General features: G+C 37.1%; 1 protein-coding gene across 1 annotated transcript in view; it reads right to left on the reverse strand.

Moving 5' to 3' along the window:
- Nucleotides 1–13,041: 13,041 nt before the first annotated feature.
- The window catches only part of COG6 (component of oligomeric golgi complex 6), a 56,156-nt gene continuing 46,430 nt past the window's right edge, over nt 13,042–22,767 (reverse strand). Inside the window, exons 16-19 of the mRNA XM_053456330.1 lie at nt 19,949–20,056; nt 19,149–19,202; nt 18,736–18,815; nt 13,042–13,431 (exon numbers count right to left, since the gene is read on the reverse strand). Coding sequence (XP_053312305.1) covers nt 13,284–13,431; nt 18,736–18,815; nt 19,149–19,202; nt 19,949–20,056 — 390 coding nt within the window. The 3' untranslated portion in view covers nt 13,042–13,283. The remainder of the gene's footprint in view (nt 13,432–18,735; nt 18,816–19,148; nt 19,203–19,948; nt 20,057–22,767) is intronic.

Below are 22,767 nucleotides of genomic sequence, written 5' to 3' on the forward strand. Positions count from 1 at the left end.
GTATCCTGTAAAGTGAACATATAGGAGGGGAAATGAAACACTAAAGGATAATCCTGGTGGGCTTCGGGGGTTATGCAGGGCTGAGGTGAGCCTGCAAAATGCATGGTTAATGTGGGGAGACTTCGTATTTAGACCTTTATCTTGGCCACTCTCCCTTTCTACCTCCTTTTCGGAGCATGAGAGAGTGAGCTCCTGAGAATGAGAAAACGAGCAGATTAATCGATCAGAAATTTATATAAATGTATTTTTAAAATAAAAATAAAAAATATTTCTTCTTTTTCATTCAAACAAGAAGCCTCTCTCTGTTTAGATTGAAAGCAATAAAAGGGAACAAAAAAACATGATTGCCACACGTGGATTTCTAATTTAGAGCTCATTAGGGATCTTTGTGTTGTTCTTAAGGGCAAGTTTATTTTGGGTTTTAAGCCTTCTACAAGGTACATTGATTTACAGGAAATTGATCCGTAATGCACATATTACTCATTTAAAAATACTACTCTTGGTTAGTCCTGAATCCTGATAAGCCTCTGTTATCTGAGCCACTCATGTCATCAAAAACGTCATTGTCTGTTTGTAAACACATTTTTTTTTCCAGAACCGGCATTCACTCAATGAGAAAATATTTGCTAAAAGCTTTTGAACGAAGCTGCATAGCATGTAACGTCGGTTTGGTTTCCAGAAGCATGGTAAAAGTAAATAAATGTTTTCTGAAAGCAAATTATAATAGGAAGACAAAGTACAAATAAAATCCATTCTCAATCAGAAAATAATATGGTTTTTAATTGAATTTCCTGAAGAATATTACTGCTTTTGCATGACTATTAGTTCCTGTGGTTCTATGAAGACACCACTAATGTGATATATTTGATGTTCTGCCCGTGTGGATATTAATATGTGGGCAGAACCTCCAGGACTTTAAAAACCCACGTAGAAGAACATGAGCATCAGGAATAGTTATCAAAAACACAATGTCTCCAAGCTTTTCTCCACCCACCATGCATCAAACCCTAAGCTATTACGTTTTATGGAGAAAGAAAAAATCACTAATCGTTGGAGGGGGGGAATAAAGAATGGAATTTGGGACAGGCAGAAATTAGATGGATATTACATCTTTTTTTATTTTAGGACATTCTCACTAATGTATACGTTGCCCAGGACAGGAGGGGTTTGATATTTATCATCTCCCTCATAGTCTATTAATTTAAAAATGTGGGTTTTCTTTTATTGAATTAGAATTCTGTTTAACATAAGTTATAGTCATTTAATTTTTTTTAATGAGACACTATGAAAAGGTTTGGATGTACTGCATTTGATTATATTAACTCATATGTATAATGTTTTTTTTTAATCTTTTGATATATTGGTCTCCTTTTTTGGGGCTATATATTGGAACTTTTCCCTGGAATTTAACATATTAATGTTTTTATTTTATATTGTTTTTTTTTGTGTGCTATGGTTTTTCATGATATTTCCAATAAAATCCACGGCAGTTCTTTGAATGTCACGTCCCTGGCAGAATAGGGAGATAAGAAGGGGGTTAATGGAGGAGAGATTTCCGCAATATAAGAAGAATCATCCCGTTTACCATGTTAGCACTTGGGGAAGCCATCAATTGGCGAAACGCGTTATGCACGTGGTGGGCGTGGCTTAGTGATGTCAGCTGCCAGGAAGCACTTCGCAGCACCCGCTGTGCAATAAAGAGAAGGACTGAAAATGTAGATTCCTCATGGTGCTGCCTAGCAAGTTTTATTTTATGAGAAGCACATTATTATGTTTTTTGAAGCAAGCGGCACACATGAGGGCCAAATAAAGTCTAGTTTTTCTGGTTTTACACTATGGTTTTACACGGTCTATCCTCCATGCTATATTTGTACGAGTGTTCGTGTGTCAGGAGGGATACCATTATTTTAAGTGTGTGTGTGGGGGTCTTCATGCAGTTTCAGATCCACAATCCATATGCAGTATAAACCAGAGCCTGGTCTTTAAGGTTATATATTTGTATTGTCATTTTTTTCTATTCTTTTATATGTTTGGAGAATCTCTCTGGAATTGCAACACGGATTTTATGAAAGATAAGTTACAACAACAAATTCTCATATGCGCAGCCCTTTTTTTCGCTGACGGTTTTATAAAAATGTAATCATAAATGTAGAAAATGTAGAATGGGGAAAACATACATATAAATATGATCCTTTATATCAGTGTTGGTTTTGTTTTTGTAATATGTACATGTATGGGTAGTGTTTTATGCTATTTAATAGTATAGATTGGTAATTTGAATCAGACACACAATGAATATGTTTATTTGTGATTTGTGATAGGTAAAATTAACTATGTTTTGAATTGTGGAAGTTATGGATTAGCAGCTTCCATAATGCTGTCTTAAAATGAACATAGTTCATTTAGTGTGAAAATGAAGAAACCACCCCAAATTTATCATACATTATGCAGTTCAATGCATTCCTTCCTTCTTATAGTAGAAACTTACTGGGGTTGGCATTAGACAAAGCGTAGCAAAGTTACAGAATTTAACTACATTTCAAGGAATTTAACTAAATTAAGGAATATCCCCAAAGAATCCTCTGTTCCGTAGACAAAAAAAAAAAGTCAATGTATGCTTCAGTTACATTCAGAGAAATGGCGTGCCAAGGCCGGGACAGACCACCCAGATGCCAGGGTGCCTGCTGCCATGTCAGTAAACAGACCCCCTGCCAGCTCTCTCCAGAGATGGACTGGCGTGACCACCGCTGGAGGAGCAGGGCCGATTGGGAAGATTACGAATCTTCCTGTAACCAAAACGAAGGGAGCGTGACCTTTGTTTCAGTGCTCCTTCACAATGTTTGCAGGCGATTGATACTGGGTACCCGCATATGATGTCATGATGAACGAGGTAAGAGATGGGAAAGACGATGAGAAGGAGGAGAAATAAAGAAAAAAGGGATTAGAATATACTTTTTTTGAAACCAGTCAAAATAAATAAAATAACTTAGCTTAGGGAAAAGATGCAGCGCCAGAGCTGCCGTCATGGTCTGACATTTTGTTCCACTGACTGGCTGCTTGAAGCGTCTGGGAATTGCTCCCATTGGAATCAATGGCAGTGTTCTCTGCGCATGTGCTCTGGAGTTCACATTAGACCTCTGTTAACCCCGTGTTATATCAAGCGGCAGGAAATGTATTTTGTCAAATATATCACCTACACACCAAAAGGCTAGGTGGTGGGTAAAGGGTGAAATGTATATGGGAGGAAAACTTTCCAAGGGAGATATCATGGAAATTGTAAGGGCCCATTTAGTGCATATGATGGCTGGAGCGTCCCTTTAAGGTTTATTTCTGTCCAACACGTTAAGCGATTCCAGGTATTTGCAAAACAGTTTGAAGCATCTAAGGTGATGCACCTGTTACTTGTGTTCAGTATCAAAATAAAGTAACAATTTAACACATCGATACACTAAGTGTCAGTTCATTTAACACAAATAGGGGAAGTCAGACAGGTGTTAGGCTGTTTTTTTTACCAGTCTCTTATCCCATCTGAAACAACATGCACCTGCTGGAGGACAGCTTAATGTATTAACCGTTAAGCCTACCATGGAATGAATCTGGAATCAGAATATATCACATATATTACACAACCCAGTGTAAGTTAGTTATGAAAATAAAGACTCCTTTAAACAACTGCTTAAACAAGGTTATACAATACGGTTTCCACCGATTAGTTCATAAATGACATACATTTCCAGTAAAGGTTTTGTATTAAAGGCACCTGCACACAGTGGCTGAACTACATGCATGGAAAGGGATGTCTGTGCAGCAGATGTAGGGGTTAGAGAACGAAAAGATGAATGGGGCAAAGTAGGGTGGTGGGCAAAAAAGGTTAAATAGAGATGAAGTAGTAAAATGAAATTGGGGCCAAAATTGCTTCTGTTTCTAATGAAGCCAATAGACTTGTTTGAGTACTAGGTGTAGTCAGTGGCGTATTTTACTTAGGCGCTGCCCTAGGCTTATCCCAGGGTAACGCCGCCTGCCCCACAGAACCAGATTTAGGTTGTATGTTATTTTTCTAACAGAGAATAAATATAATTTACATAGAATATTAATATTGCTTGTTGTGATCAGCTTTAAAGCTGATCGTGCTGCATCCATGCGCTCTTATATCAACCACACCAAAAAGAAATGATAACCTGATTTAAGCTCATATGGTGTATCCTAAGTTACGTATCACCTTATTTAGTTTCTGCTGTTAACATGTAGTGTTCTTTTTCTGAGTATACTTTGTCCAATACTGCCCCCTACAGTGAATGGGTAAACTGCACCGTTCTGTGGATTCTGAAATCTCAGTGGGTATGGGTAAATCAGTCAAAAAGACTACTAAATATTTTATATACAAATATATTGACAAATTATTGTCAATAAATTCAGTAAAATGTGCTTTCCTTTTTTTCTGCAATTACATTTTTATCACATTGTAAAAAAAAAAATCTTATTTTTTTTTTCTATTGCAGGCTATCAGAAAGGGTTATTAATTACTATTTTGGCTTTGGCTATTTAATCCAGCCCTAAATTACCTGAGTGCTTTTGGCAGAATTTTGCTTGTGACAAATGTAGTGCTTTGTAATTTTTAAAATAATTTAACTTTATGGTTGGAAATAGTGTTGATATTGATCTGCTAGTTACATAGTTACATAGTTATATAGATAGGCTGAAAAAAGACATGCGTCCATCAAGTTCAGCCTTTCCCATATCTGTTTTATTTCTTGCTGTTGAGCCAAAAGAAGGCAAAAAAAAAACCCCAGTTTTGGCGCTTTACAATTTTGCAAAAAAAAATCCTTCTTGACCCCAAAATGGCAGTCAGCTGTCTCCTTGTAAATTGCTACAAAATATATAATATATATATATATATATATATATATATATATATATAAAAAATAAAAAATCTATGTATTTTTGTAAATGTATTTTTTTTCCATAACATTCTATGACCAAATAGCATAAAACATTTAAACTGGATTATAACTTGTGAGTTGTGCTGCAGCCACTTGTGTATGCATACTACCAATTTATATGGCTGGATGGTGTCTTTAAAGGTCCTGTTCCACTTAGAAAAAACATTAACTGCACAGTTTGGTGTGTTAAGCCAAAACACCTTAGATCTGTCATTTTTATTCTTCTTTAATCTGAAGTCTAAATTACAAAAAAAAAACTAAATATTTTTATGAAAACATCCTCTAAGTGCCTTTGTGTAATATGACACGTTTCCCGGCAAACATTGTAAATGACACAACATTTTACACTCATTATTCATGGAAAAGGTTTTGATGTTTAGCTGTTAAATGTTAAATTCATCAGAGTAGGTGGAAAAACATCTATAAAGGGGAATTGTGCTGATACAAATGCAAAAAAAAAAATACTATAACTTGTGTTTCTGTGTTGACAGTCAGTGTAATTGTTTTGGAGACATTTAGTTAAAATAAAAGAAGTGAAAAAAGGTGAAATACAAGCCAAAAGAGGAAGGAAAACGCCATTTGGATGGTTAAAAAAACTTAACAATTCATATGTGAAACATGAGATGTCCATGTGCAGTGGATATGCATACATTAAGTCATTTATTACACATTTCAAGGTGGACTGTATAGTTCATTTGCACAGCATACATGTAGATGTAATAATTTATTTTATAAAGTTGATATTACATATAAAACCTGGAGACCAGAACCATTTGGAGCTATTCTGAGAGGTGCTATGCTGATTATCTGGATCCTGTTATTTTGTACATAATTGCTTTCTGCTCCATTGATTGCATTCACAGTATACGGTATATATATTTTTTCTATTCAATTAACCCATTCATGTCCTCCTGTAAGAGCAGCCAGGAAAGAGACTGTATATTAGTCTCAATAAGCTCTACCATACCTTAACCTCTACAGAGTTTACCTCCCTAATACAGTTCCATAAATTTAGCTTTACTGAAATATAAGTCAATACAATTTCATAGGGCAGACATCTTTACTTTGTTTTCTTTGGTACTACTTTATAAAATAGAAAGTTTAAGAAAATACCAAATACAGTCAGTCAGATTATTTCATAAATGGTCAAAGTTTTTCTTTTTTTAGACTCGCTGTAGGGTTCTGACAGTCTGTTGGGTCTGGCACTGTTTCTCAATGTGCTCATGTAAATTATGGGCTATTGTGCTTCAAATACCCAGACCTGTTTTTTTTTTTGGGGGGGGGGTTCAATAGGATCCTGATAACTAGCATGGGAAAGGTAATATCTTTATTTTTTTTATTTATTTGTATTTTAATTTTATCGTCATTTTGTATTATGTTGATCACAACAGATAAGTCTTATGTCTCACATGATATTACTTTATACTAACATAGCAGTGTTTTTTTTTATATATACCAGGTCGGACAGTCCTTAAAAGTGTTCTTATGGATCTTAGTCAATTACGTCTGTCCATTAGCATGGCTTGTATCTAACTTTAGGGCTCGATAACTGTAAAAAACAATACATATTGTTTAATGCGTGCTGATGCACAGTGATGATTGTCTATATATTATTCAGAAACGGGGACCTTGAGGACAAGACACCTCTGCCTTGGAACATGTCACAGACCAGAATACATGAGCGTTACATATATAGCCTTTGCTATGTTTGTGACTTCATGGACGGAAAATATTATTCTTTTTGTTATCATGTCCTTGGGTGACATTTGTATTTGTGTAATTATTAATTTCATTTCATTTCATACGTACAATTTAGTAGAAGCTATTGAAAGAAGTATACAGTTTAAATGGTCGGGCGATTATAATTTATATAGCAGATAACTGAAAGGATTGTATGAAAATGATTGCAAATATATATATACAAGGAAACACACTTACGATATAATGACCTTAAGGAACAAAACAAACTAAAGTTTATCTTCAAATACGTAAATAATCGTATTTAATAGCCATACATTAAACCAATAATGCAAAGCGATGATACATATGGCATTATCCCCAAAGCAGAAATGTTATGATTTCAGATAGTTCCTCCTAGAGACCCATGGTAGCAAAACCATTATAGCCAATCACAAAGTGCATCTGCTTTCTGTAGCCACACATAGGGGTGGAGCTAGCACCCGGTAGGCTTTTGGTCTAATGTCATTGGTCATTGGTCTTTGGTCATTGGTTGGCGAGCAGGGGAAGTGGGAGGCAGAACATGGGCATTTTATCAAACTATATTTTGTCTTTTTGATAATATTTCTGAGATTTCTGGTCATCAGCTTTGAAATGCACAGTGTTCTTCTAAATCACACACTTTTAATGATTATAAAACTTAATGATTTGAACTTAATTTTAAAAAGAAAAGTTTATTTTAAAAAAAATGTGCAGGTTCTTTGTCCAGATGTAATGTTGTAGCAAACTATTCTTTCAGGTTCACTCAATGTTTTATGTAATCATTTACATTTTTTTGTTATTAAATCTCAGTTCATCTAAAACACCTTTTTATAAAATATTGTTTCCATGGCAACAGCTCTTCCCTTGAATATGTAACCAGGTCATAGTTTCAATTATTTAGTCAATTAGAAATATATATACTATTATCCACTGTGTATTCAAGATATTCAGTTCCAAACGGGAAAACATACAACACACACTCTGAATGCCTAGCAAAGTGCTCCTATTATTTGGGCAGTTGATGGAAAGCAAACATTTGAGGTTAATTGTCACACGATGAAACAGAATCATCCAATTTTGAGCAGGAGAAATACCATAAATTACACTTAACCAGGCTTCTGTAGAATGATGAAGAGATTTTTTAAAATATGCCATTAAAATTCTTGTAATTGAAATCAAACAACGTGGATGAAAATACTACAATAGCCATTATTATTTTTGCAACCTAAATTAAATTTAAAGCAGAGGGCCTTTGATACCAACATTAGAATGTACTTCTTTTTAATTTTTAAGTCTCTTTTTTGTTGAAACTCCAGAGCCATTTTATTTACCCTCAGGAAACAATCACATGTCCTCAGAGGACCATGTATGGCTCAGGATGGGTTATCTGACTTTATCTGAGCACTTTATTTCACTCTCAAGTCTTCATATCCTTCATGCCCACACCTTCTGGATGCCCAATGATTACCTAGGGCATTTTATCCTATTTGTTGAAGATGACTATAAATTCTTACCTTTCTCTTGTGGTTTTGGATGAATTGATTGCTGAGAGCTCGGATGTCTTTGTCTGGGGCAACATAAAGTAGCCGGAGACATAACACTTTTCACTTTAAAGATCTTCAGAATCCCCTCTCTCATCCTTCTGTCAGAATAATCAGGGTAGGAGTAACTTAATGGTGATATATAATCATGCAAACCCTGAAAATGAGAAATTAAGATCACCGCTTTGTATGCACAAAGTAGGTTCCATCGCTTATCTGTAGCCTTGAAATAAAATGCTTGCTAATTTTGTGAAACGTGATATTTATATGATTTTTGGCAATAATATGGAAAATGCCTCTCATGAGGCCATCATCTTCCATCATGTGTCTCTGCTTTTGCTTACTGGAGTAGGAAGTTTCTGGTTCATCCACACTTGGATTATGTAATAATTTTACCTTGAAATATTGGTCTTCTGATGGTTTGGGCACTTCAGGTCTGCCTTGCGTCTGTTTGGATGACTTTGTTCTCTTGAGTGCTGCAAACTTTCCCAACAACAAATTGCAACTACTTGTCCTCAGAATGCTGTACTAAGTTCCTTTGGCAGGATTATGAAAGGTATTTCCACTAATGTCCTTCAACAAAGACCCTAAAAGGACCACTAGCAGAAGTACTAACAAGGCCATACTAATAGCTAGTATCAGGAATTAATAATTACATTAACACGCACATGTGTGCCAGGATGTTACCTTTGAATGAATTGTGTAGTGGGAAAACCGTTTTGAAAATCTATAAGCAAATGGTGTATGAATAGGATATTCATATAAATGGCAATTTCACATCTATATTTAACAAATATGTACAAAATGTGCAAGTCTAATTGGTACACACATAAGATCTTCTGCATTTTCCTGATCATCATAAACCACCTTTAGATATCAATGGACCAACAATGTCCCATTTTTTTATATTCAACATGTTGGGGGGGGTCATTGCTGTCCAGTTCTCTTTTTCAATTTAAGCTACCATAATTGCCCTGTCCCAATAGTTTGTCGGTGTCTTTGTATTTCATATATGTTGCCACTGTTCCCTTTGATTTATATGCTTTGGATGCCATATTATATTCCATTTACTCTTTTTCCCATTTCATCCCAATCAATGATTTCCAAGGATGCCATTAGCCTGCTGACTATACAAAAACTTAGCCTTTTGTTGTGCATGGATAACAATAATATACTTTTATACGGCTAACGGTTGAAAGTCATTGTTGCTATAACGATTCTGCGCATGCTCATAACATCCATGTCTACAACCTCTATGATCCTTAGAATGATAATGAGAGTAACCCATAAAATCCAGTGTATCAAAGGTACAAAAAGGGTATTGTATTTGTGCAAATGCATATTTTATTCCTAGATCGTGTTTCTATGGTGGCATTTCTGTTACTTGTATTTCTTTTGACACACACTGGAGTTTGGGGTAGCCGTATTAGTCCAGTGTATACGAATATGCACTCCCGAAAGCTCGTCTATTATTTTAAATACTGTTAGTCCAATAAAAAAGGTATTACAAGATTCTGCAACATTCTGTTTTTCTGCATATTCGGACACACACTGGGAAATATCAGTTTTCTCATGTTTGATCCTATTTAACACTCATAACCTGACTGGGTTGGTGGAGACACTTGACTTGCTAATAGGAACGAGGTCACGTAATTTATACTACAAGCCTGGTGATAAGATCATGTGCAAGTCATACCCCCACATTAAGTGGGAAGAGAACAAGCGATGTGACTTACCATTCATAAATAGCTTGATAGAGGGAATTACTCTGTGGGAGCGATACTATCAGTGCAAAGTACTCTACCACAGCCATGGCTCTATTATCCTTGACACCTGAAATAAATCAAACTAATCTCTTATGTATGAGAAATAAAAACTGTTCATGACCAAAAGATGTTATTACTGGTTCCTGTGATTTGTATTAACTTTTTCTGCTTTATTGTCCAAACTCACAACTACTTTTTACCTATTGATGAAATCTTTCAATTTAACACAATCTCATTAATACAAACTGGGTTTTGTATCTATATATATAAAAAAAAATTCTTGTTGCTTGAATAATAAGATAACCTTTCAAACTTTGCATCAAAATAACTTTTTACATGCTCTTCCATTTTAAATGCCTTTGTTATATTTCACTATTTGATGGTAATGTGACAAATTGACTAGTGGTATGTATAACATTACACCCAACGGAAAACAAACATAGAAATAAAACATTATTAACTTAATCCTATTAGCTAATTTAATACAACATTAGGTTGTGACCACTGTGTTACAAACTTTATATCCACATTAGGTAGACGGCTGATAAGAAAACTTCAAAGAACGAGCACCCTGTAGATATATATCCTACATATGCTATAAAATGTAGTTAAGAATACCTAGCAGAGGTATAAGCATTGATTCAGTCATGCTATATGGCTACAATCTGGGCGAATCCATTGTAATCTTTCCATGGCTGTACTATTTATTTACCATGGGGCTGAATTAGTGGCACAGCATTCATTTTAAACCCACTGGAACTATAGAGTCTACACTGTACACTGAAAGGTTCTCATATTATTTAGGGATGAGTTATGTTCATGGTTTTGTAAAAGTCACCTTTTCATCTGTGCTGAAAACAAGTTATATTCTATGTTGATCAAATTTTACAATTATTTGCCCTTGGCAACACGTTATTTAATGTGTTCAGCCTTTACAAAGCATCCCACTAAAAACATGTAATAGAGGACTTTGTGATCATTCACGCATAAAGCTATGTTTGGAAGATAAAACCTCTAGAGCTGTGTTTATGGATTCTATTAATAGTAACTTAAAATTTCACACTAAAAATAAACCGTCATTATGTCTGGAAGTCAAAATTATATATTACCAAGTCTATGTTATTAGGCTGAAAGGCAACACTGTAGGTCTCGTTAAACTGTACAGGATTAACAGCTACATAATTTAACATGTTATTAAACATTTATAAGAAAGGTATTTCATAAACCTAAAATGTCTGAACCCTTCCCAAAGATAATTCTTAAATGACATAAAAATTGTGTTCAAGTCCTGGCACTTAAAAGGCCCCAAAATGCCCCAACAACTGGACTGTCTCTTTAAACGTAAATGCTAAGGCTTTGTGACTGACCAGAAGATTTAGTGTAAACCAACGAGGAGACAAAAACCCTATGGGATTAAATAATATAAATACATTTTTTTTTATTTTGTAACATAAAAATATAATGGTGAACCTTCTGTGGTCTACAACTCCTGCCACCCTTAGATAGAATGATGATGATGGTGAAGGTAATGGACATGTTTATTTTCGACCTATATTTTGTATCTTTAACCAATCATGGAAATGTGCCATACACTGTGACATGTTACATATTTATGGGTTTGTGTGCAATCTACAATGCCCTCCACTAATATTGGCACCCTTGGTAAATATTAAAGAAGGCTGTGATTGTTTAACCTTTCTTCAAAAAAAAAAAAAAAAAAAAAAAAAAACCCCACAAATATTCAGCTCTCATGAATATCAAACCATTGTAAATACAACAACAACAAAAAATGTTAAGTGTGGCACAAGTATTGGTACTCTTTTACCCTTTTATTCAATACTTTGTGCTACCTCCCTTTGCCAAGATAACAGATCTGAGTCTTCTCCTATAATGCCTGATGAGGTTGGAGAATACATGGCAATGGATCTGAGACAATCTGGGCGAATTCCATGGCTGTACTATTTACCATGAGTCTGAATTAGTGGCACAACATTCATTTTAAATCCACTGGAACTTTAGAGTCTACACTGTACACAGAAAGGTTTTCATATTATTTAGAGATTAATTTTGACGGTACCCTTTATTATTATTATTATTCAATATTCTGTGCTACCTTCCTTTGCCCAGATAACAGCTCTGAGTCTTCTCCTATAATGCCTGATGAGGTTGGAGAATACATGGCAATGGATCTGAGACGATTCCTCCATACAGAATCTCTCCAGATCCTTCAAATTTCGAGGTTGATGCTGGTGGACTGTCTTCTTCAGTTCACACCACAGGTTTTCTAAGGAGTTCTAGTCAGGGGACAGGGATGGCCATGGAAGGACCTTGAACTTATGGTCAGTAAATAATTTTTGTGTTGATTTCGATGTATGTTTTGGATCATTGTCATGCTGGAAGAACCAACCACGGCCCATTTTAAGATTTCTGGCAGAGGCAGTCAAGTGTTCATTTAATATCTGTAAATATTTGATGGAGTCCATGATGCGAACGTTGCGCAATGCGCGCAGACCACCTCCGCTGTGCTGGCCGATACTTCCCCCGGGGCTTATATGGTGGAGCACCGGAAAATCACGTCACGCTGGTGCTCCATCATAGAAGCCCCGGCGGAAGTGTAGGTTGTCTGCGCGCATCGCACAGGACACCCTGCATCGGCTGTCAGAGAGGAGGATCCGAGTCCCCTGCAGGGCTGCGTGGGATCTGGATCTTAGTGTTATTATCCAACCTCTATTTGAAGTCGGATTATAAAACGGGGGGTATTTTTCAGAGCATTTGCTCTGAAAAACCCTCATCTTATAATCGATAAAGTCGATTCAACTAATCGATAATTCAATTTGTTGGAAACAATTTTCATTATCGATTAGTTGTTGCCGCCCTAATAAATTTACCATAGTAACACTAATTTAGGTTGAAAAAGAGACACACTCCATCAAATCCAACCTTGGTGTTGCTCCAAAAGAAGGAGGAAAAAAAACCCACAGAAAACAAAGACATTGAAGCAATTTCTGATATTTCCATATATATATTTAAAGGCATCTTTCGAATTTGATAACACATCAAATACATGGATGCATCTTTTGGGAGGTGAATTCCATATCTTTATTCTTTTTACTGTAAAGAACCTTTTTCGGTACCTTACGTGAAAATAGTTCACAGTCCTGTGTATTCATAAACATCGCAGAAGCTTCAAAAAATAACCATGGTCAGAGATAGGGTACCGAAAGCCTGGAGTAATAATTTCATATACACAGCGCTGACAATCATAATCAAATGTATTTTTTATTGTACATAACCGTGTTCAGGGTAGGAAAAAGTTTTTAAGACAGTAGTGTCTGAACTTGCTGTGGAGATCTATGAAGAATGCTTGTGGGTTCCTTGTATCCATTGGCTGGATTCATAACGGCTTCATAGATTTCTTTATACGCTCGAAAAACCAGCTCTGTAGATTGTTTAATAATTTGTTCCCTGCAGAAGACAAAAGAGCGTCAATTCAAAAGTAGAAACCAATGTCTGACACAAATAAATATATATTAACAGTACCACGTAAATAAAAATAACAATTTAAACATTCAAATACATGCCACGGACATGAACTCATCAAATATGTCTTTATCACGATCATATAAGGTAAATAGGTAAATAAAGGATCTAATATTTGGATCTTGCGGTAATCTAAACAGATTAAATGATGCAGTTCCAAACCTGAAGAGTTCACAGGATAGCTTTTTTTTTTTATTTGTTCATATAATTTTTTATAATTAAAATAGGCACATTATTTGCTGCAATGTTTTAGAATTTGAGGAAAAATCGGTATCCGTGTTTTTAAGCCAAAGTAGTTTGTGTATGTGGAATATTTAAAGTGATCACAGCCTTCGAGGAGCATCCCTTTTATGGCGACATCATTCAACTTTCAACAAATTTTCCCTGCATTGTAGAGCGTGACCTTCAATCACAAAACATATTTTTTTAATACGAACCATAACAAAGCTGGCACATCATGGCAAAAACTGAAATTAAATAATTTTTAAATAAAAAAGCATAAATCTTTACAATACAAGATCAGTATAAAACTCAGACTACTGAATGCATGTTGGCGGCTCGGTTCCAAAGATGAGAGGGTTTAGCATAAGGCTCATGCCAAAGGGACCTTGTGAGCGGCGGCATAGCCTTTGTGTGTTTAACTTTTCAGCAACGAGCAATCTGTACGGACGTATACATTTGCATAATATTTATTTATATATACAATGCACTGACTGTCAAAGTAGTATTTTCAAATGATATCCTTTACATATGAATGCATTTAATTCTACTTTTAGCCGATTCTAATAATATTGTTTTTTACTACATTTATATTCCCTCCATAAAAGCCTCTTTAGATATTTACACTGGCATTTATTTTCCATTTAAAGTCAAATTCTCCTAACTTCATTTATATTTGAGATACAATTAGAATATGGACTTTTATGGTTAATGCAACTTGTAATAATATCATTAGTTCTATAGGATCCAAATAAATCCAAATAAAAAGTTACATCATGTCACACCCAATATTGTAGAAACTATACGGGTGCCCCCTTTCTTAAATAGTGTATTTGTGGTTATGGAAAGGAAATAAATATTTTGCCCTCGATAAGTTGAACGTTTGCATATATTCACAATGCATCTAGATTGCACTAGTGAAAATGCTTATATATGGATTGTGGAAAGATTTACATGTTTCTAAGCAGGGCCGGCCGAAGACTTAACGCCGCCTGGGGCGAAGTTTAAAACGCCGCCCCCCCCCCCGCCGACACCGGGGGGGGGGCGTCATTTTAAACTTCGCCGACGCCATAATCTACGATCCCCCCCGGTACTTACCTTTAAACAGTCCTGCGGCGAGTCTCCCTGCTCTGCCACGGTGCCGGCTTGTAATGCTGAGCGCCGGAAATTGACGTCACTTCCGGCGCTCTGCATTACAAGCCGGCACCGGGACCGAACAGGGAGACTTGCCGCAGAGGAGAGAGAGAGAGGGGCGCCGAGCGGGTAAGCGAAAACCACTCGGTGCCCCTCTCTCTCTCCTCCGCTTCAAAAAAACAAACAAAAAAAAAGGGCTTGGGGCGGCAAAGTGCCCCCAGTCTGCTCCATTATAGGGCCGGCCCTGTTTCTAAGACTGTTCATAACCTAGGCTTTCCACCAGGACAATGAAGGTATTTTTAAACACTGTCCCAAGCTATTTCTTACTACAAAAAATAAATAAATAAATAATAATTAAAAAAAAAAAAATATATATATATATATATATATATATATATAAATAACTATTTATATGCATAGGTTTGCTTCTAAATCGGTATAAATGCTATACCTTCAAGGAGAGTACATCCTTTGTATGCTATTTAAATATGCTGTTTTTTCTATATCTTAGAAAACTATAAATACACAATGAATGTTATTTTCCCTGTTTATGTTTGATCCTACCCCTACATCGCCCACATTAAAATGCCACAAAATTCCACTCGTCTAGAGAGCTAACGTTCAATGGGAGAAGGACATTAGAGGCATCGTTACAGAAGAGGCTAATGCTTCTTAAAAGCCCTATTAAATAGTTTAAATAGAAGCACGTTAATGAGAGCTGTTTGTGGGTTACATATGTGCATAAAGCATTTCAATTTTAGAAAATCCAGAAAAGGAAGCCAGTGTTGAGATTAAAAATATATATATATAGGAACAGTAATAAAAGACTCTTAAAATGTGATTTATCCGAATTACACAACCATTTAAAAATAGACCTTGTAATATTTTTTTCTCATCGTTCCTACCTTTATAAATGGGAAAACTTTCAAGTTAAGGGGAATTCTCGCTGTCACAGCATTTAGCATTAACTAAATATTATATTTCATTAATATAGTGCCAACAATTTACGCAATACGCAAGTTCCGCCCCATTTACAACAGATCTCAGCTTCCTAAAGGTAAGATATTGCCTTACTTTTAAACCAAATATCTAAATGGAACAACTATTGCAAAAGAATAAAATATTATTAATGATGATGGGTTGATAAGTCCTTGTAAGAGAGAAGAGAGCAGGGATATGATAGAGACTGAACAAAGCACAGAAAGGTTTATTTAATAAAGACGGGAAATGTTAGGACATAGCCTAACAAAAGACAAATGTAATGTTGAGGTTTCACTTCACTGACAGGGTGGTAGACAAGCGGAAGAACCTTCCAGCAGAGGTGGTAGAGGTTAACACCGTGAGGGAGTGTAAATATGGATAGTATAGGCATATGGGTGTCTTAAATCCACGATGAGACCAAGGACAGAATAAGATTTGAGGTTTTTACAACCGTGATAAATGGGCAGATTAGAAGGGCTGTCAATTTCTCTGTCATGGCTTCTGTGAAAAGCTGACAATGACTGCTTACATTTGCTATGTCTGGTCTATTGAGTTATTTCTTTTTAAACTTGAACCTTTAAAAAAAAAAAGAGTAATAGTTAACTACATGCAAGACTATGCAACGGAGGTTAAAAGCCTATACTTGTTTGCCCCTCTGATTTTGTATAGAATATTGGTCTGATCAAACATGTAATTCAATCTCAGAGGATAGCCAATTTACAATTAACCCAGTAGTCACGTGTCTTTTTGAATTCAAATGCTTCCTCTTCACTTACCAGGAGGAGAAATTAAATTACCCGGTCCTAATCCTGAGCACTCATCTACTCAACAATGCTTTTAAACACGGCCACTCGTCTACTCAACAATGCTTTTAAACATATATGTCTTTATCTCACGCTAAAATCACAGGCAATGCACACAAAGCACTACTGGAGCGCTCAATCCATTAAGCAGCCTGGGAGTTTGTTAAGTGCAGTATTTGTTTCAAAGGTCATTGCCAAAGAGGTAACTGCTGCGGTTTCTACACGGATGCTCCCAGAACCAATATACTAAAGCCTCATCGCTGACTGCTGTAAACAGTATGGTTTACCAGCCGGACACTCTTATGGAGTGACAATCTTCTTTAATATTGCCCTAAGTAGTCCGCTCAGTATGGTGGCACACAGGGTACAATTGATTGGCCATATCAGATTCAGTGCAGGTTCTCCTATGTGCCTTTATGCCGTAGGTGGCCACGCGCACGCGTTCTCGAAGAGGGTTGGTATGTGTCTACGGTTGCAATTAAGCTATATAACCTGGGAAGCCCACAGCCATCCTCAATGTAATGTCTTACATTATTTTTCAGGTTTATGTGTATTCAAGAGGTACTGTATATATACAGGCTGCTCTGTGCATATTATTGCATTAGGTTTTATTTTTTATTTGTGACTATGGTATATATTTATGAATTGAACATATTCTAATTTGAAAGGCTGTTTTGCTCTTTATTAAAACCCTTGATTACCAAACAGCTAGGTATACACATCCCTCAATTTTCACCCTTGTTTCTGATATCGCAACACAGGAATTGAGCAATGAACATGGCTGGCCTTACTGTGCGACTGGCTGTGGTGTTGCTCTTGGCTGACTAGTATGTTAGCAGGCATGTTTGAGAAGGAGCGCCAGTAACATAAGCTGCATAGGGTGCTACAGAGGAGAGTAGTAGTATCTATAGCAACCTTCCACTAAAATTTAGGGGGTAGTAGAAGTATTATTAAATGCTGATCTACAGACACCAGACAAGCCAGAAGTCTTGTTTTCTCCCTCAGAGATCTCATGGTGCTGCCACAACCACAAGGGATTCTTGGTAGGTGCATGCAAATAATGTCAACAATTATCACCTTTTGCCTCCATGTCCACTTTATACATAGAGATCACAGTGTGATCGGTGCAGGGGGATCGCGGGGAGGGGAGTGAGAAACCATGTCTCTCACTCCCCCTCCCGTCCTGAAACGGAAAAGCTGAAAAAAAGTTAAACCATTTAAAAAATAATATTAAATAAATCATTAAAATAATGATATAAATAATACTAAAAAAATTATAATGTGAGCTGTGATGTCATTGTGACATCACTGGCATGTTCAGGAGGTCCCTAGGAGGACCTCTAACCGTTACTGTGTAAAAAAAAAAATATATATAAAAAATACAAAAAAAAATGTAAAAAAATTAAAATAAAAAATAAATGTATAAAAAAAGATAATAAAAAAATTCTTACTTCCCATTGCCCTAGCATAACATCTAGCCAGTATAACCCTCCTGGCCCCGTTCACAACCCCCAAACCCGTTAAGCCATAGGCATAAAAATTATACTAAATTGTACACCTAATAGTATGCTCCCTGGTGCTGGGAAAGTCTGGAAAATCTATATAAATTAGGTATTTCTGAAATCAGGACACCTGAATTAATAAACTTGGAGGGGATTTTCCATCACTTTACCTAATTTTGTGAGGATTCAGAGGGAAAATGTAAAAAAAAATTAGTTTATTTTTCTAATCTTCGCTAGTTTTTACTAAATTTCTCATTCTAAATTTTCAGCTAATCATCCAACTATGGTATCAAACGAAAGCTCTATCTCTCCTTGAAAAAACAATATATATAGTTTACATGGGTACACTATTTACAGGAAAAGAGAATCATCGCTAAACCGACATACCCCAAAAATGGCAAAATTGCTCTGGGCTTTGAGGTACCAAAAACCCCTGGGATTGAAGGGGTTAATAATGCTTCCCTTAATTTTAGTGGAAGGGTTTTCCATCATCTTTACCCACCATAACTTATGTAATGCTATCGCAACCTTGAAAGAGTGCTATGGATCGTTGTCCTTTTCTGTTGAAGTGATTTATTGAAAGCACTTACTTTACTGTGGCGCTCAGGAAGAAGTTAAGCTGTGGCATGAGCAGGTTGTCAGGAGCTGAAAGGTAACGATCAAACTGCACCTAATGATGACATAAGAGATGACAAATTACTGGACATGTCTTTAATCAAAGGCATTTAGGCCGGGATCAATATAAGCCATGTACTAGCAAAATAGTTATGTCACAAAAGGCCCATATCTATCATACCAATGATTTTACTTCTGTCCATTAAGAGATGGAGAGGAATTTGATGCCCACCTCTTGTGAAATAGATTTACTTCCTGGTGGTTTTAAATTGGCACATCACAGTAACAAAAAATATCTCCTGACAATCACACTTTGCTAGTTATGTTATAGCACAAGTTGTGTGGTTAAACAACAAAATAATAAGGAAGAAAAGTGCAAATTGTTTACCATTGCCGCCTTCAGTGATACAGAGTCCATGCTTGGTAAGTTTGTTAATGGCCCCTACATAGGATAGAAAAAAAATTAATATAGTGCAATTTGTCAGTTTCTCAATAATACATCACATTTTACTACCTTACCCTTTAATGCCTTCTTCAATCTAAAATGTATACTTTGGCATTAGCAATAAGAGAGAGACCAGATTGAAATATGGTAACGGTTTGGGTTGGGTGCTTGTGGCATTGTAACAGATTTAAATGACCACAGGAGGGTTCCTTCAAAACCAAACTGGATTTTTTGTAAAATCCTGTAAAAGTAACTTCTCCCTTATGGGGTTAAAGTTTGTCTAAAAGTCAAATAATTTTATTGTTTTACTTTGCCCCAATTAATAAGCAAACCAAAGTTAATCTAACAAGCTGAGAACAATTTCTTGTAGCGAAAGAACACGGTGTAAATTATACTTCTGCAAATCGACCAAAACCAAACAATATGGGCAACAAATTTAGTTTCCTGTACTTTAGGTTTGGACGAAAATCGAAGGGCACTTAACATTCGGAAATGAAATTCATTGTCACTAACTTTTATTCACTTTCTCATAGTGGGTAAAAATGTGAGAGAGCGCGAGAGAACAAAATTCAAAAAAAAAATTCAGAGCTCTTTGCTTTGTTTTCGTTGGTTTCATTGGGGTTCCCTACTCGTTTCCGGAGATTTGTATGAATTGACAAAACTGGCAAATGTCATTAAAACTGAAATCACTACGAATCGTAAAGTACAAGTCTAGTGTAAATGATTTATAGGAAGAAATGTACCTGCTCAGGTCTGTGGTACTGTACACAGCTGTATATCTGACTCAGTCCTGCCCTTGTTAACACAAAAGAGGCCTGTTCGTTGATAAGAGTATCCATATGTGCTTCAATCTGTGAATTACAGCAATAAGGAAACCTAAGCAAATGCTAGTAACAGCATCAAGCATACTTTATGGAATGATGAATCAATACATCGGTGCTAGTGACACAAACGATCAGGCATGACAAGCTAGATTCAGTTATCAAGACAAACTTACAATTTGTCCAGTCCCAAACCAAATGTATAAAGCAGAATACATCATCACGTTCTATACAGACTGTCCATTCTCCAAACATACAAGTGACCGAAGGTGGAATATCATTTCAAGAACACCAGCCTCTCATTTCATAGAGTTCCCCTAATGATAAACCCCTACTCTTGCTATGCATTATTTACCCCATGGGGTGCATGTTCTGTAGCTAACTTCATGTTCTCAGGATCTGCAGGTGGATAATTCCTACCCAATCGGTTATTTCTGCCCTTTGGTGGCAGGTGAATTGTTCTGGTTGCCTTTAGAGGGTGGGAGGAGAAGGCAGCAAGAGACTGAAGGGGGCAGAAATTCCACCTCCTTATCTCGGCTTTCCTGGGATAAAATAGCCTCTTGTGAAAAAAACCATTGGGAAAAATACAGGGTATAGCCGATTTTAATAAATGGAAGAATTATGCTAAGATGAGGAGATAGCAGTTCCTCTAGCTGTCTACTGATTTTAAATCGCAATGACTAAATACTTGTGAGTTTGGTATCAGGTTCCTATGTACAGATACCTGGGATAATCCTAGAATGAACTTTGAGAAAGTTCCAAAAGTAATATTTTCACTAGAAACCACATAAAACATTGTCCTTGCTTCACTCCAGGACAGAAATAGATACATTGGTACATACTATCTTTAGTTTAAAGGCCACTTGAAGAAAAACACTTAAACCTGAGCTTGTATGCCTTTATTCAGCTGCATTATGGGGCTATTGAGTTGTTATAGGTCACAACATTCTTTCAAGAAATACTGCAGTATGAATGATTTTATGGTTAACTCTATTCATACTGCCATAATTTTATATGTAAGAGGTACCTCTACATTGTTTGAGGCTCTAGGCATAGTATATTCTGGCCTGGGAGGACTAGGTCCTTGTGTGCTTTATTGGGGACAAAGCATCTAGGGCTGCAACTAACGATTATTTTAATAATCGATTAGTTGGCCGATTATTTTTTCGATTAATCGATTAATACATTTCTTGTCTTTATTTCCCAACCAGCCCCCCAATATATGCACATTTGAGCCCAGGCTTGCTACGCTGCCTCCCAGACATGCCATGCTGCCCCCCCCCCCACATATGCCACGCTGCCTACCACAGCACTCCACGCTGCCTCCCACATATACCACACCACGCTGCCTCCCACATATACCACACCACGCTGCCTCCCACATATGCCACTCCACGCTGCCTCCCACATATGCCACTCCACGCTGCCTCCCACATCTGCCACTCCACGCTGCCTCCCACATATGCCACTCCACGCTGCCTCCCACATATGCCACGCCACGCTGCCTCCCACATCTGCCACTCCACCCCCCACATGCCACTCCACGCTGCCTCCCACATATGCCACTCCACGCTGCCTCCCACATATGCCACTCCACGCTGCCTCCCACATCTGCCACGCCACGCTGCCCCCCACATGCCACTGTGCCTGATACGCCTTATACCCCCTGAAACACCACTCCATCCTCCCCAGACATGCCACCCTGCCCTCCCCACATATGCCACGCCATGCTGCCTCCCACATCTGCCACTCCACAATGCCTCCCACATCTGCCACTCCACGCTGCCTCCCACATCTGCCACTGTGCCTGATACGACTTATATCCCCTGATACCCCACTCCATCCTCCCCAGACATGCCACCCTGCCTCCCAGACATGCCACTTCTCTACCCCCAGATATGCCTTATACACCCTGATACACCACTCCGTCCTCCCCAGACATGCCACACTGCCCTCCCCACATATGCCTTATATACTGTATATGCCTTATACCCCCAGATATGTCACTTCACTGCCCCCAGGATTTAGATTCCCCTAAATTAACCCTAAACTCCCCATTAACCATAACTGCCCCTAAATTAACCCTTAACACCCCCTTAACCACAGCATCCCCTAAATTAACCCTAAAGACCCCATCAACCACAGCATCCCCTAAATTAACCCTAAACACACCATTAACCACAACTGCCTCAAATTAACCCCACACCCCATTAACCACAGCTGCTCCTAAATTAACCCTAAACACCCTATTAACATAACTGCCCCTAAATTAACCCTAAACACCCAATTAACCATAACTGCCCCTAAATTAACCCTAAACACCCCACTAACCATAACTGCCCCTAAATTAACCCCCACCTCCCCTAACTTTCAGTAGCCCAAATATATATATATATATATATATTACATACATATATACACATTATATATATATACACACACATATACACATTATATATATATATATATATATACACATATACTTACAGTTAGATGAGTGTCACAGCCATGTGGTTCTGGCCTGGAGAAGGAAGGGGCGGGGCCAGTTGTCACAGTGATTACAGGGAGGGGGAGTAAGTAGGAGCTGCTGCTGTGAGACGGTGAGTCAGACTAAACGGATTATATAATGAGGGGGATTTTTCAGAGCGTTTGCTCTGAAAAAACCCTCATTTTATAATCGATAATAATCGATTCAACTAATCGATAATGCAATTCATTGCCAACGAATTTCATTATCGATT

Source organism: Spea bombifrons, chromosome 2 (assembly GCF_027358695.1).
Source record: "Spea bombifrons isolate aSpeBom1 chromosome 2, aSpeBom1.2.pri, whole genome shotgun sequence".
NCBI lineage: Eukaryota > Metazoa > Chordata > Amphibia > Anura > Pelobatidae > Spea > Spea bombifrons.